The sequence below is a fragment of the Chiloscyllium punctatum genome, chromosome 30, assembly GCF_047496795.1.
Source record: "Chiloscyllium punctatum isolate Juve2018m chromosome 30, sChiPun1.3, whole genome shotgun sequence".
In the NCBI taxonomy this organism is placed as follows: Eukaryota; Metazoa; Chordata; class Chondrichthyes; order Orectolobiformes; family Hemiscylliidae; genus Chiloscyllium; species Chiloscyllium punctatum.
This window is the reverse complement of record NC_092768.1, coordinates 1428055-1443227: the sequence shown is the minus strand read 5'-3', so window position 1 is coordinate 1443227 and position 15173 is coordinate 1428055. Positions and strand designations below refer to the sequence as shown.

The 15173-nt window shown below is 46.0% G+C and overlaps 1 protein-coding gene across 1 annotated transcript in view; it reads left to right on the top strand.

Moving 5' to 3' along the window:
• The window catches only part of rps18 (ribosomal protein S18), a 25387-nt gene extending 12300 nt beyond the window's left edge, over positions 1-13087 (top strand). The window contains exons 2-6 of the mRNA XM_072549723.1: positions 1073-1171; positions 5354-5440; positions 8390-8491; positions 11099-11190; positions 12967-13087. Coding sequence (XP_072405824.1) covers positions 1073-1171; positions 5354-5440; positions 8390-8491; positions 11099-11190; positions 12967-13042 — 456 coding nt within the window. The 3' untranslated portion in view covers positions 13043-13087. The remainder of the gene's footprint in view (positions 1-1072; positions 1172-5353; positions 5441-8389; positions 8492-11098; positions 11191-12966) is intronic.
• The last annotated feature ends 2086 nt before the right edge of the window (positions 13088-15173 follow it).

The following is a 15173-nucleotide window of genomic DNA, read 5'->3' as shown; positions in this document are numbered from 1 at the left end:
TAGAGCCAATTCATGCTGATGAAATGCACATTATAGCAAACTGATCTGTACTCACCTCTGTCACTTCCTCTGGCAGCTTGTTCCATATACACAGCATCCTCTGTGTGGAAAGATGTGCCCTTTAAGTCCCTATTAAATCTTTTTCCTCTCACCATAAACCTTTTGAGCTCTTGCTTTGGACTCCTACTTGGAAGGACCCTTAGCTATTGACCTTATCTATGCCCCTCATGATTTTATAAACCTCTATAAGAACAGCGTTCAGCCTCCTACATTCCTCTCTTTATAACTCAAACCCTCCAGTCTCGGTAACATCTTTGTAAATCCTTGTTGCACCCGTTCCAGTTTAATAGCATGCTTCCTCTAGCGGGGAGACCAGAATTCTACGCAGTACTCACCAGTGTATCATACAGCTGAACGTGTTCTCCCAACTCCTGTACTCAATGACTAATTAAGGCAAGTGTTCTAATCACCGCCTTTGCTGCCTTGTCTACAACTTTCAAGGAACAATGTACCTGCAGCTCTAGGTCTGTCTATTCGATGACACTTCCTAGGGCCCTGCGATTAACTATAAGACCTGCCCTGATTAGTCTTGCTTTTTAAAAAAAAAAACCACATCAGGGTTCTAAAATTGAATGAGTGAAGGCCCAACATGTCTGACATTTCGTCACAAAATGAGCCTTTCAACCCAAGGATAAGTGGAGGAAAGAATCTATTTAAAAAACCCATGCTTCGCCTCTGGGAGAGAAATGTGCTGGGGGGCAAGGGGAAGGAGTGGGCTCAATAGGCCTCGCACTATTTCTCTTTGTGAAGAAACAGAAACCGAGTCAGTGGTATCAAAGGACACCTTGCCCTGATATTTGCAGCTGGAAGTACGATCTGATCTTCCACACTGGCTAATGAGGAGCCTGACGTGCTATTTTGTCGGAAAGCTTCCGTCACCTTTATGTAATAAGTCTGCAGTCCTTTTCAGGAAGTGTATTGAATAAGCAGGGCTCGAGCTTCAGGAAGATTTTCACAGTAGTTCTTTTGCTGGTTGACCCTCTTTTTTTTTCTCTCTCTCTCCCTCCTTCAGTCATTGGTTATTCCAGAAAAGTTCCAGCACATTCTTCGAGTCCTCAACACCAACATTGATGGGCGAAGGAAGATAGCATTTGCTATCACCGCCATCAAGGTAAGAATTTGTGGTTTGTTTGTTAGTTGCAGAGATGTAGTGTAATGTCACTGTACCTAATAATCTGGGCGCAGGGGGTTTGAATCCCATCATGGCAGTGTGTGTGGTTTTAGATTACTTAGTGTGGAAACAGGCCCTTCGGCCCAACAGGTCCACACCAACCCGCCGGAGCGCAACCCACCCAGACCCATTCCCCTACACCTAACACGACAGGCAATTTAGCATGGCGAATTCAGCTAGCCTACACATTTTTGGACTGTGGGAGGAAACCGGAGCACCCGGAGGAAACCCACGTAGACACGGGGAGAATGTGCAAACTCCACACAGAGGTGGGAATTGAACTCTGGTCTCTGGCGCTGAGATGTTTTAAATTGATGTTTGATCAGTGAATCTGAAATATAAAGCCAGTCTGAGTAATAGAAGCAGTCGTCTTCTGCTTTTCCCATCTCTGTGGTCTTGGGTTGGAGGTGATGTATTTTTGTTTTTGGCGGGGGAGTTTTGAAGACCTCCTTAATGTTTCCTCTGCCCTCCTGGTAGCTGATTGGTGTGACTGAGTTTGGATTCAAGACTTGTTTCAGGGCTTGCAAGCGATGTGAAATATCCAGTACAGCAGGTTAAATGCAGCCAGTGCCTTGACACTGCGGATGTTGGCCTCAGGGTATTTGGAGGATCGCCCTGACAATGGATTTGCAGGATTTTGCGGAAGTGTCTCTTTCAGTGTATCCCAAGGGGTTTGAAGTGTCTGTTGTATGTTGTCTGTGTTGGGGATCATGACAAAAGGACAGCTAACACTATAGACCATGAACTTGGTGCTGTAATTGAGCGTGTCATTATGCGGCTGAAGGCTGAGCTGGCACACTGGAGGTGATTTCGGGTTGCATCGTTGATGTCTGTCTGCCCTCACTGAGGGGTGGCTTCCAAAGCATGCGAATTTTTGTCCATCGATCCTCCTGTTGGAGTAGTGTCATATGGTGGGAACAGGCGAATGGAGGGCCTGTGTCTTCTGGAGGGTTCAGCCTAAGGCCCATCTTCTCGAACATCTCCACGAATGCCTCAGCGGTAGTTTGGACAATGGTCTCCAGTGCATATGTAAGCGCTGTTTGTTTACACCAGAGCTCTGTGCCGGAGGCTGGGGTACTTTTTGTTCTGCACTGCAGGGTTAGAAGAGTTTCACCCTTGTCCTGTAGTGAGCCTCCACTGCAGAGGGAAGTTCCATGGCTATGAGGGACAGTGTTTTGGCAAGGTGGGTGGAGAGGGCTGCTCCTGCCATGACACAGCCTTGTTTGGTCCCCAGTTTGTACTAGTCGTGGATCTGTGGCGGATCTGCTGGTGAGGATCATTGCCTGCATGTTGTTGTGTAGCGGGTGGCTGCTGGTGACACATCTGTGGGCGCTGCACGTTTTAAGGAGAATGTTCCATACGTCATTCCCAGTCAACAGTGTCCAAAGGCTTTGTGCTTGCTGCAGATGGTGCCAAGCTTGAAGTTGGTGTAACCTGCTGTTTCAAATGAGTCCTGTGTCCCTTGATGTGACAGCCAGGTTTACCTGCTGTTGGGGGCTGAACAGTATGTAGCTTGGAACACAGCATTCCATAATTCTGCCTCCGTGGGACCGAATGGGAAACACCTCCAAAGAACCAAATTTTCCTCAAGGGATTAGAGATGAGAATTGGGGGTGGATTCTATTGGGCTCATGGAGGGATGCACCAGCAGATGTTGGGATGAGTAGTAGGATTGGGTGTATTGAATTGTCTGAGTTCATGCTGTGATCATTGTGTTCTCTGTTGTGGGCAGTCTGCTATGTTTAAACCTAAAGAGAAAATGCTGGAAAATCTCTGCAAGTCTGGCAGCATCTGTAAGGAGAGAAAAGAGCTGACGTTTCCAGTCGAACTGACCCTGTGACAAAGCTTTGACAAAGGGTCAGTTCGACTGGAAACGTCAGCTCTTTTCTCTCCTTACAGATGCTGCCAGACTTGCAGAGATTTTCCAGCATTTTTTTCTGTTGGTTTCAGATTCCAGCATCCACAGTAATTTTGCTTTTATGTTGTGTTTAAATAGGTTTACAGTTTTTACTGTGTCGCACGCAGTTGTGGGAGCATCCCAACATCAACACCAACAATTGGAAAGAATCAATGGCGTGGTGCTTTTGGGATTTGGTGTAGAATCTGTTTTCAGTTCAGTAGTTGCCTTACAGCTCCCTTTATTTTTTGGCACCATGTTAAGGAGAAGGCAGCTGGCAGAAAGCTGGCCTGCCTTGTCTATTCCTCTGGATGATGTTAAAAATCACACAACGTCAGGTTAATTGGAAGCACTAGCTTTCGGGGTGCTGCTCCTTCATCAGTTGGGGGGGGGGGGGGGGGGGGGTGTGGGTCATCCTCTGGATGTCCACAGCTTGCCCTTCTGGCTGTCATGAGCAGAAATCAGCAGCTGAACGTGTCCAGGACCGAACCCATGATATGGGCCGAAGCGAAAACAGAAATCGCTGGAGGAACTCGGCAGATCCAGCAGCATCTGTGGGAAGAAATCCGAGCCAACACTGAGTGCGGTGACTTTTTCATTGGAACTGAAATGAGCCATCTGCTTGATGTTCGGTAACTGAAGCAGCATTGAGACCTCTGCTGGCCATCCTTGGAAACCTTTTCTCCCATGTTATGTAGCTGGAGAGCCCTCCTATCCCATTGAGTCTCACTGCTGCGTCCCTTCTGCATTAATGCTGGAATACCTAGTGCAGTGACACTGCTCCACCTCCTATCCAATGGCCCAGTACTACTTAACAGTTAACTGCTCGTGCTGCCCTTCTGCGTGCGCTCTGTGAGCTGCAAGAGCAGGGTGGCACCATTCCAGCCCCTTGAGTCCTGTGTGATTGTGGCTGCTCCTGCCTCTCCATGTAAAACCGAGCAGAGACCCTACTGCTGTGAGAAAGTAGATTGAGCCTATGTATACACACGTTCATTTGTAATCACTGATCCTGAACTTGCGTTGCACGTGTGTCCTGCCTTTTATTTTTGAGGGAGGGGTGAGCGTTACTGTTAACACTTCAGAGATATCTCATTGCTTTAGCAGATAGCTGGTATTGACACGATGGGTCAGAAAATCTCTGAACTTGTGCTGTAGCCAGTTTATGATTTATCAGCTGTAAATGGCCTTGAGGTGTTTTGGAGGGAACTGACCTTTGCCCTGTGGCATTACCTTTGCTGAACCCTCACGTCCTGGCCAAAATGCAACCCTTGTAGATACTGTGGCTACAAGAACAGGTCCGAGGCTAGGCATCCTGCAGCACTTGAATCTCATCCTGACTCCTTTTTACAGTGCTCAGGTCAAGAGTGTGATGCAGTACTTTCTTCCCCCCACCTTGTTTGGGTGAGTGCAGATCCAGTTGCACTCGAAGCTTGACACCATCCATCATTCTTCATTGATGGGCACCACATCTACTAACATTCACGCCCTTCACTGCACTGTTGCAACAGAGTGTACCATCTTCAAAAACGTCTGCAGAAAATTAACCAAGGCTTCTGGCATAGCACCTTCCAAATCACTGCCCCCTCACCCCCAGCCACCCCAAATTGACTCCCTGTTCTGACTTGGAAATGTATCATTGCTCCTTCTCTGTTGCTAAGTCACAATCCTGCAACTCCCTCTCAGATACAGTGGGTGCATGTGGGCTGTAGTGGTTCAAGAAGGCAGCTTGTCACCATCTTCCAGCAGTGAGGGATGGGTGATAAATGCTGATATGTGGCAAAAGTTCACTTGTTGCCCTGCTGTCTTATTTATGAGGGTTAGGAGGGTGTGTAATGACAACCTAGGTGGGCAGACGGCACTGAGCTAAATGGTCAAAGCTTTTGGATGTTTTTGGCAGCGTTAGATTTTCAGAAATGTGATACCAATTAATTTGAACCTTTTGGGTATCAGCCAGTGATACACACAAATCCTTGATTTCAATCCACATGTTGATCAAGCCACAAGAGTTGTAAACAAGCAGCCAGCCAGACTCATTAAATGATATATCCAAGAGATGCTTGTTCTTTTTTCCTCCTCCCTTCGGTTGTATGCCACTTTCAGCCCCTTTTTGAACTGTGCAGGTGATGATGAAATTAGCTTGGAACTTTACTACCCAGCGTTCTAATGTGCACTGGTTTCTAAAGACTGCTGTTGATTCTGATTTCTCTGCTCTGTTTATTTGTCAGGGTGTCGGGAGGCGCTATGCTCACGTGGTGCTCAGGAAAGCTGATATCGACCTGAGCAAGAGAGCTGGGGAGCTGTCTGAGGATGAGGTGAGAGAGAATGGTATCAGTTGATCAACCAGCTAGCCGCCCCCAGTCTGATCTGGTTGATTTTCTGTGAATGCAGGATTAATACAAGAGTCCGTTCTTCTGTGTGCTTTGAATAATGTGAAAATGTTGAATTGCTTTCCAAGGACATTTCAGGCATTTGGTTGGTTGTGAGGAGAAAGACATGCTATCACTGCTTTTCACTGGCACGTGTCCACCTGCCCCGTTTTCACTATAAATTGTTACAAACGAAATCAGAAATTGCTGGGAAAACCTCAGTAAGTCTGGCGGCACCTGTGGAGAGAAAGCAGTTTCTTTTCAGGTCTGGTGATCCTTCCTCAGGTGCTGCCAGACCTGCTGAGCTTTTCCAGCGGTTTCCGTTTTTGTTTCTGATTTCCAGCATGCTCTGTTTTGATTCAGTATAAATTGGTGTTTTCTTTGAAGTGTGATCTTCTTGCCTCTGTCTTGGGTGCAAGGCAAACTACTTGGGTATGTCTTTGTTGTTCTTTAGCAGTGTGGTTTAAATGCTGGATGTGGTAGGCCAGGACAGTGAGCTTCCGTTTGCCTTTTTCTCTCTGTGCTTCCATTCTTGTTCAAGTGCAGCTGTCACAAACAGTTATGGAAATCTACTCCTCCGTTCTGACTCGGGGTTGCAACTTCACTCTTAACTTGGTGTGTTTCAGAACCTGCCCATCTTTCCTGGGTGTAGTCAGTTGTACTGTGCATTAATGTGTTCTAAATTGTCGATAGGCAGTTTTAGGAGAATACGTGTTTGTAGATGCTTTGTTTTTCTCACTCTTCAGTCTGTTTGGATGGGGGGGGGGGGGGGGGGTGATGATATGTGGGCTTCACGTTTACCCCAAGAGTGTTTGCTGTGGATTAGCTTTGTGCCCTGTCCAGTCATGGGGAGGGTCACATTTAAAAATTTGGAGGAATTGCCCCTTGTTTCTAGAGGGGTAGGATTGGGGGGGCTTAGTGGTGTATGTGAAGAGATTTTCTTTTTAATGGTAGGCCACAAATAAACCACAGTCAGGCAGGCAAATGGAGAATATTGTATGCAAATCTGAAATTATTTCGGTACGTTTTCATCACACTATCTCCTTCCTTGAGTCCGGGGGTGGGGGGAGGAGGTTATAGAAAATTGGAGCTGACTTATTAACTGTCTCACTAGTCACTACTACTGAGACCCTGGAGTGAACTCCATACGATCTGGGGACTTGTCAGACTGCAACTTCAATCATTTGTTCAGTACCATGTCCCTACTGTTGTTAATTTTCTTGAGTTCCTCTCTTCCTTCCATTTCTCGATGTACAGCTATTCTGGACTGTTACATGTGTCCTCTCCATTGAAGTCTAATGCAAAATGCGTGTTCAGTTCATCTCCTTATTCTCCCCATATTATTTCCCAGGCTCACTTGCCAAAGGCTGAGGAACATACACTCCAAAGGAAGTGTAAGAAATTGATCCAAAGCGTTACTGTCTTTGCAATAACTAGCTTTCTCTTGTAGAATAATAGAATCCCTACAATATGGAAGCAGGCCGCTCGGCCCATCAAGTCTAAACTGACCCCCTCCCCTCCAGAAGCGCATTCCACTCAGACCCACCCCGGACTCTATCCCAGTAACCCTGCATTTCCCATGGCTAACTCGCCTGACCTGTACGTCCCTGGTCACTGGGCAATATAGAGTGGCCAGTCTATCTATCCTGTACATGTTTTGACTTGAGAGGAAACCGGAATACCCGTCATTCTTAATTGTTGTCCTATTCTGTCAGATCTTCTGACCAGCCACGTTTTCCCAGTATCCATTCGTCAGACTGGATCCTCTTTTAAAGGACTTCCTTTTTTTTTCCTGGGCAGCTTTTGAGGAGAACCTAATAGGGAAGGCATCCTGTAAGCGTGGCAGTGTTTTTTATTAAATTTAGCTGATCTGTGACCGCTCTGGGGCTGGCTGGAGCCAATGAGCAGAGTTCGGGTGATGCGCCCGATCTGCCGAGAATGAAGGTGGAGCCCGGAAGCTCCCAGTACGCTCCAGATCTTCCTGCAAATGAAATGTGGTGTTTGATCAATGTGTGAATACATCATGAGCTGAGAGCAGTGTAATGGGAAAAGCAGAAAATTTCACCCATGGACTAGATTAAAGCTGAATAGCGTGTATTTAAGGGGAAGGTGGGTAACAATAAGTGACAGGAAAAGAATCCAAGGATGTACTGATATGTGAAGATTTGCTATCCTGTTTACATGGAATCCTCTTTGGGGCGGTTTTAGGTGGTTCATTGTTTTAATGATCGAACCTTTTTTGAGTAGACTTTTACATCCAGATTATTTTTCCTTTTGATGAAACATTGTGTAATATAACCATTTGTGGCCATGTGGATTCCTCCAAGGGTTACCAAGAGTTGCTTCAGGTTTTATTTTAACCGAGCTACCTACAGAACTAAGGCTGATTAGACTTTTGAGTCATAAATTTGACCTGGGTCATTTCATCCTCCAGTGCCGACTAACATACGTTGGTTCCTGATCCATCAGTTTTTCAACTTCTCATCAGTTTGATTCTTCCATGGCTTGATACCCTTTTTATCTCCATAACTTCCCAGCTTCTCTTTTAATTAAAGATGTTTATCAACCTTCGCACTGACCAGCTATTATCATGCATCTCTGAGTCCGCCCTCTTCTCATTTGTGATTTTAATATTGTGCCATTATGCCATGGTAGCTATCAATTGAATAGCCTACAATCGAAGCTGTGCAATTGTCACGCCAACTCTGTCTCCTCCGCTAAGGTGGACACCTACTATCCCATAGGCAGTCATTTTAGTCGTTATCCTAAGGTCTGTTTTATATTTGGGTAGCTTGGGTTTTTTTTAATTGGTAAGTGATGTGAGAGCTGAATTGGTGAACGTTGACTTGGGTTGGATGTTGATGTGATAACTGAGCATCCTTGATTCCCCTCCAGGTCGAGCGAATCATCACAATCATGCAGAACCCACGTCAGTACAAGATTCCTGACTGGTTCTTGAACAGGCAGAAGGACGTCAAGGATGGAAAATACAGCCAGGTATAGGATGGTTCGGCATCTCTTCATATTTCGATGACTGAGTCCTCTGTGGAACATGCCAGGTTACTTTGTGATGTTCTGTGTCGTGTAGGGATGTACAGCACAGAAACAGACCCTTCGGTCCAACTCATCCATGCCGATCAGATATCCTATCTAACCTAGTTCGATTCCCAGCACTTGGCCCAAATCCCACTAAACCCTTCCTATTCTAATGCTCACCCAGATCAGACCATGGGACATAGGAGTGGAAGTAAGGCCATTCGGCCCATCAAGTCCACTCCGCCATTCAATCATGGCTAATGGGCATTTCAACTCCTCTTACCCGCATTCTCCCCATAGCCCTTAATTCCTTGTGACATCAAGAATCTATCAATTTCTGCCTTGAAGACATTTAGCGTCCCGGCCTCCACTGCACTCTGCAGCAATGAATTCCACAGGCCCACCACTCTCTGGCTGAAGAAATATCTCCACATTTCTGTTCTGAATTTACCCCCTCTAATTCTAAGGCTGTGTCCACGGGTCCTAGTCTCTTTGCCTAATGGAAACAATTTCTTAGCATCCACCCTTTCCAAGCCAGATGCCTTTTTAAATGCTGTAATTGTACCAGCCTCCATCACTTCCTTTGGCAGCTCATTCCATACACTCACCACTCTGCCGCTTAAGTCCCTTTTTATATCTTCCCCAATCACCTGAAACCAGTTTCTTTTAGTTCTGGACTCTCTTTCTCTTCTCCTCCTCCTTTTCTTCCCCCCCCCCCCCATGGCCCTCAATGATTGTATAAATCTGAGGTCACCCCTCAGCCTCCGCTCCAGGTAAAACAGCCCCAGCCTGTTCAGCCTCTCCCTATAACTCAAATCCTCCAACCCTGGCAACATCTTTGTAAATCTCTTCTGAACCCTTTCAAGTTTCACAACATCTTTCCGATGGGAAGGAGACCAGAATTGCACACGATATTCAAACAGTGGCCTAACCAATGTTCTGTACATCAGCAACATGACCTCCCAACTCCTGTACTCAATACTCTGACCAATAAAGGGAAACATACCAAATGCCGCCTTCACCATCCTGTCCTGCGACTCTACTTTCAAGGAGCTATGAACCTGCGTTTCTGTCCAGCAACACGTTTTGGGTTAGGTAGCAGCTAAGGTGGGGTGAATGCCTGGGTGAAGTGAGTTGTGGGATGTTATTTGCCTCGATATTTTCTGCACCAGCCCGGGCTACGGTTGCATTTTAATCAGAGAGCCTTGGTATCCAAGCTTTTAATAACATTTTCTGAAAGAAATGTTTAATTTTATTTGCAACATTTGCATCTGTCACTAAAAAAGCTGAAGGGGGTTTTCAGCTTCTTCAATTGCTGTACACCCTTGCAAGGGTGTCTGTGGATACAAAGCTGCCTCTTCCTTTGTATCTGACTTGACTGCTTTTGTGTGGATCCATTTGTTGGCCAATCCTCCATCAAGAAATTAATTCTGTCCTCATCGCTGATGCCTGGTGGATTGGCCTCTTGAGTATCCACTGAGGTGTGAGGAGTAAGGTGGTTGTTCTTGTATCAGGACTGCTGGCTGGAGCTAATATCTGATTGACTTGCAGAAAGCAAGATTTGGAGATGTGGTGAAATGCGTTTGGTGGGAGGAGGAGGCTCACGTACAGCATTAACCTGTTGTGGGCTGGATATGTGGTGAATAGCATTGATCTTCTACAGAAACAAACCACATGGACCAACTAATTATGTATTTAATTCCATATGAGCATGCTATCTTGTCTTTATGGTGATTTTGTGATATTGTCATATTTAAAATGCTGATTCTTGTTTTCACATCCCTTTGTCCCTCCCATCTCTGTGATCTCCTCCACCTTCACCGTGTTTCAGTCTATCTGCATTCCCTATCACAATTCCTCTGCCATTGATGGTCAGAGTTCTGTAGCCTTGGTCCTAATCTCTGAATTGCCACTCGACAGCTCAGCGATTTCCTTCCCCGCCCCCCCCCCCCCCTCCCCCCACCCCCCCCCTCCCCCCCTCCAAATGAGAGTTGTCATAAAGAGTTTATAAAATTGTGAGGGTTATAGATAGTGTGAATGGTAGGTAGCTATTCCCTCGGGTGGGGGGGGTTTATAGACTAGGAGGCATATTTTGAAGGTGAAAGGAGAGATTTACAAAAGGCATGGGGGCAAATTTATTACACCGGGTGGTTTGTGTATGGAATGAACTTCCTGAGCAAATGGTGGATGCAGGCACAGTTACAATGTATAAAAGAGACTTGGATAAGCACATGAATAAGAAACGTTTGGAGGGATATGGGCCAGGAGCAGGCAGGTGGGACTAGTTTAGTTTGGGATTATGTACAGCATGGACTGGTTGGACCGAAGGGTCTGTTTCCATGTTGTACGGCTCTATAACTATGACTCTTTTTAAAAATAATGCTCATTTTAAACCCTGCCTTTTTCTGACCTAACGTGCTTCATTGTCATTGTTCTGTCATTCTTGTGAAGTTGGGCTGTTTCCTTACATTAAAGAAACTATATTTAAATTATGATTAGATACAGTCATGTGCACAGTTGTGTTGGTTGGACACGTGTATTTATGTCTTTTATTTTCCACAATCTCAGGTCTTGGCCAACGGCCTGGACAACAAACTGCGTGAGGATCTGGAGCGATTGAAGAAGATCCGTGCACATAGGGGTCTGCGACACTTCTGGGGGTAAGAACTGTTCTGTGCAGGTTCAGTGTTAACGTGACCGATAGCCAGCACTCTGGTTCGGCATTGTTACTCTGCATTGCTTTCTCAAGTAGACTTGTTGGATAGAATGCAGTGCAGGTCCTTTGACCCTCCGATGTTGCACCGACCTGTGAAATCGATCTGGAGCCCATCTATCCTATACTCTTTCATTATCATGCATATATTTATCTAATGACCGTTCAAATGCCCTTAAAGTTGGCGAATCTACTACTGTTGCAGGCAGTGCGCTTCAGGCCCTGACTCTTGAGTAAAGAACCTACTTCTTGACATCCTATATCTATCACCTCTCAGATTAAAGCTTTGTCCCCCTGTGCTAGCCATTACCATCCAAGGGAAAAAGCTGTCCCTCTCCACACTGTCTAATCCTCTGATCATCATCTTGTGTGTCTGTATTAAGTCACCTCTGAGCCGCCTTTTCTCCAACTAAAACAGCTTCAAGTCCCTCAGCCTTTCCACATAAGACCTTCCCTCCATACTAGGCAACATCCTGGTAAATCTCCTCTGAACCCAGTCCAGTGTTTCCACATCCTGCCTATAATGGTGGTGACTAGAACCGTATCCAATATTCCCAAGTGTGGCTGCACCAGGGGTTTTATGCAGCTGCAGCATGGCTCCAGAACCCAATCCCTCATGGAAATTGTCACAATCCTAGAGGTTTTATCAGACCGGTTTTCATAGAAACCAGTGTTTCAGAGGCCCTTTGGTCCATCGAGCCAGTACCTTCAGGATAAGAGCGCCTGTGTGTCCAAAGTGGTCTTGTGGCTGTTCTGTGAAAGTTGGTCTGGTTGTTATTTTTCCGGTCAGTCCTTTTCAGTGCTGAAGGGCTTCAGCCCACTGATGCTGTCTAACCTACAGACTCAGCAGGAAAGCGTGTTCCCAGGGTGATATCCTTAACTGTCCTTGCCCATTCACTGTGGAGTGAGTAAGCACACAGCTCTGCCAATGACGGAATGTCTGGAAATATCTGGGCTGCCTTGCATTCTTTCTCCTCCCGTCTATATTCCTCAGCACTGAAAGGGAATCTGTTTAACGTCTGCACTGTGATATTTACTTGTCATTGGAATTTTCCACCAATTTGATTTTTTTTTTTCTCCCCCAAATTGTCCCTTTCATTTTCCTGTGAGAGGAGATGGGCTAATATAGCGATACACCCTCTGGCAGTTTCATAAACAATAAACCTTTTACTTTTATTTTCTGATTTCTTCAAAGTTCTCTGTTGAATGTGTACCTTTATTAAAATCTTGTCAAATTATTGTGATTTGGTATTTGAAGACCTATTAAAACTTTGGAGCATGGAGTCACCACACTATTTCTTTCTCCTTCACCCACCCTTTTTCTTAACAGTCTCAAAGTCTCCTTGCCTGCCAATGTTGCCACACTTTAATGCCTTTTGCATTCTGTTAGATCTCGTCTTCCTGAAACAGTCTGGTGCCCTGTGCTTCTTTGGCTGGGCATCAAAAACATTATTTCATAATTGCTCCTAAAATTGGCCTAGTTTTGCTAGATCACAAATTGACCCTTAAGTCAGTGTTCATCTGTTACTAATGTTTCCGGAGTTAAAAGTGCGAGGTGACTGGTTACCTGTCGTGTACTGCTCACTTATTGGGTGATCCAGCCTGCAGCTGATGGTTGCTGTCACATTGTGAAGCCTGTGCTGCGTTCTGTTGTACTCAGTCTGTGACTATATTCCAGAGCCTCCCTCTAATGGTTGCCTTGTGTTTTGTTTTCTTTGCACAGTCTCCGTGTGCGTGGCCAGCACACAAAGACCACAGGCAGGAGAGGACGCACAGTCGGTGTGTCCAAGAAGAAGTAAATACTTCATCCACCAAATGTTTCAATAAATGTTTTGCCAAATGTACCGTGTTGGCTAATTTGCAAACTGGGTTGCATTGTCCTCCATTTCATCAAGTGTTCCACTCACATACTCTTTCCTTGTCTCTGCTGGAAGACCCTTGGGGGAAGGTGATCCTGGCTTGTCATGGAATTAGAATCCTTAAAGCATGGAAGGAGGCCATTGAGTCATCCCAGCCCCCTGCCCTATCCCCAGGACTCCACATTTACCAGGGCTGATCCACCTAGCCTAACGTCCCTGGAACATTTGCATGGACAGTTCACCTAAGTGCTCAACTTTGGATTGTGGGAGAAAACCCACAAACACTGAGGAGGGTGGGAGGAAATATGAAGACTCTACACAGTCACCTGGAGGTTGTAATCAAACCCAGATCCCTGGTACTGTGCGTCAGCAGTGCTAACCACTAAGCCAACGTCCTGCCCCTCACCAATGCGCACTAGCTGCGGGTGCGTTTGAGTGCCCGATGTCTGGGTCACGAGACCAACACTTTTATCGCTTGGCGTCCTCCTCCCCAGCCCACTGATCCAAGAATGTAACATTCCTGTTTGAAGGTCAGAGTCTAGGGAATGCCAGGTTTCTTGATGCTTTCTCCCACAAAGTGCAATACATTCAGAGAACAGAACATCCTGCCCTTTGTTGTAGCTTTTGTGTAGGGGAAGAAATTCACAGAATTTTGACCCAGTGACAAGTAATGGTAATTTCTTCCCCCCCCCCCCAGTAATGTATGTTTACAGTAGTTCAATTTTAGATTGACTCTCCATTGCCATTTACTCTGCTATAGTGGACATCTGATTACACAGTTTTCACATTCTCAGGGTTTTAATGCTAACTTCAATATTGCGAACCCATCAGTATGCGAACTGTTGAATCATCTTAATGTTTGACATGGCCATGTGAAAGGGAGTTTGTTTGTACAAAGAGCTGACTGTGAAAGCAGGTATATGAAAGGTACATGAGCTAAGAACTTGTGTACTTATTTTACTTTTACCCTGTGTCATTTTCGAGGGATTCAACATAACAATAACCAGCAGCAGCAAAGTTCCCAGTTTTATCCAAGATACAGAGGAACCTCGATTATCTGAATACCAATTATCCAAAAATCAGATTATCCGAAGCAGATCTCGAGGTCCTGATAGAAATATTACATCAAAGAAGTATTTCCAACAATGATCACGTCTAATGTTTACAGTGATTTAAACAGGCAACTGTCTCCAAGTGACTGACCTCCCACCCTCTGTCTCCCCACACTTTCCCTGGAGATCTACACAGGAGTGTACCCTGAACCTCTTTCCCCCCCCCCCCCCCCCCCCCCCCCGCCCTTACCCAGATAATCTCCAACATTGTCCTGTACAGGGCAAAGGTGGAACCTGTCAAAAAGTTGTGTCTGTGGCTGTGTACATGCGTGCTATTTGGAGACTTACCCTATAAAGGCAATTGCAGCAGTAGCAGTCTTGGTGTCCAGTCCAGCTGTCCCGGCCTGGGGTTTGGGGGGGGGGGGGGTAGATGAACATAGAACATAAGAGATAGGTGGGAAGGAACATGGACAGGTAGGACGGTTCAAGAGGTTGGTGCGAGTTGGACTGGATCTGGGATAAGGTAGGTTAGATTCCCTACAGTGTGGAAACTGGCCCTTCAGCCCAACAGGTCCCGCCCCTCCCCCATGAAGATTAACCTCCTCAGACCCATTTCCCTCTGACCGATGCACCTAGCACTTTGGGCAATTTAGCATAGCCAATTCACCTGACCAGCACATCTTTGGATTGGAGGAGTAGGAGGGGGGGGGGGAGGAATCTGTTCTTTCAACATCCTGCTGCGATTTCCAGCATTTGCTGTTTGCAGTACGGGTTCCAGCATCTGCAGGAATTTGCTCCTAATTTGTTAGTGCACCTCTGGCCAGTGTGTACACACACCCGACAAATTAATAATAAATTCTGGATGTTTGTGGCTTGGAAAGGAATTTGCAGGTAGTAGTCCTTCCATACATCTCATGAACTCTTCCTTCTCGGTTTGGAAGGTACTGTCATGGGATCCCTGGTGAGTTACTGCGATGGTTACTCCTCTAACATCACACTGAGATGTAGGGTTCTTGTGG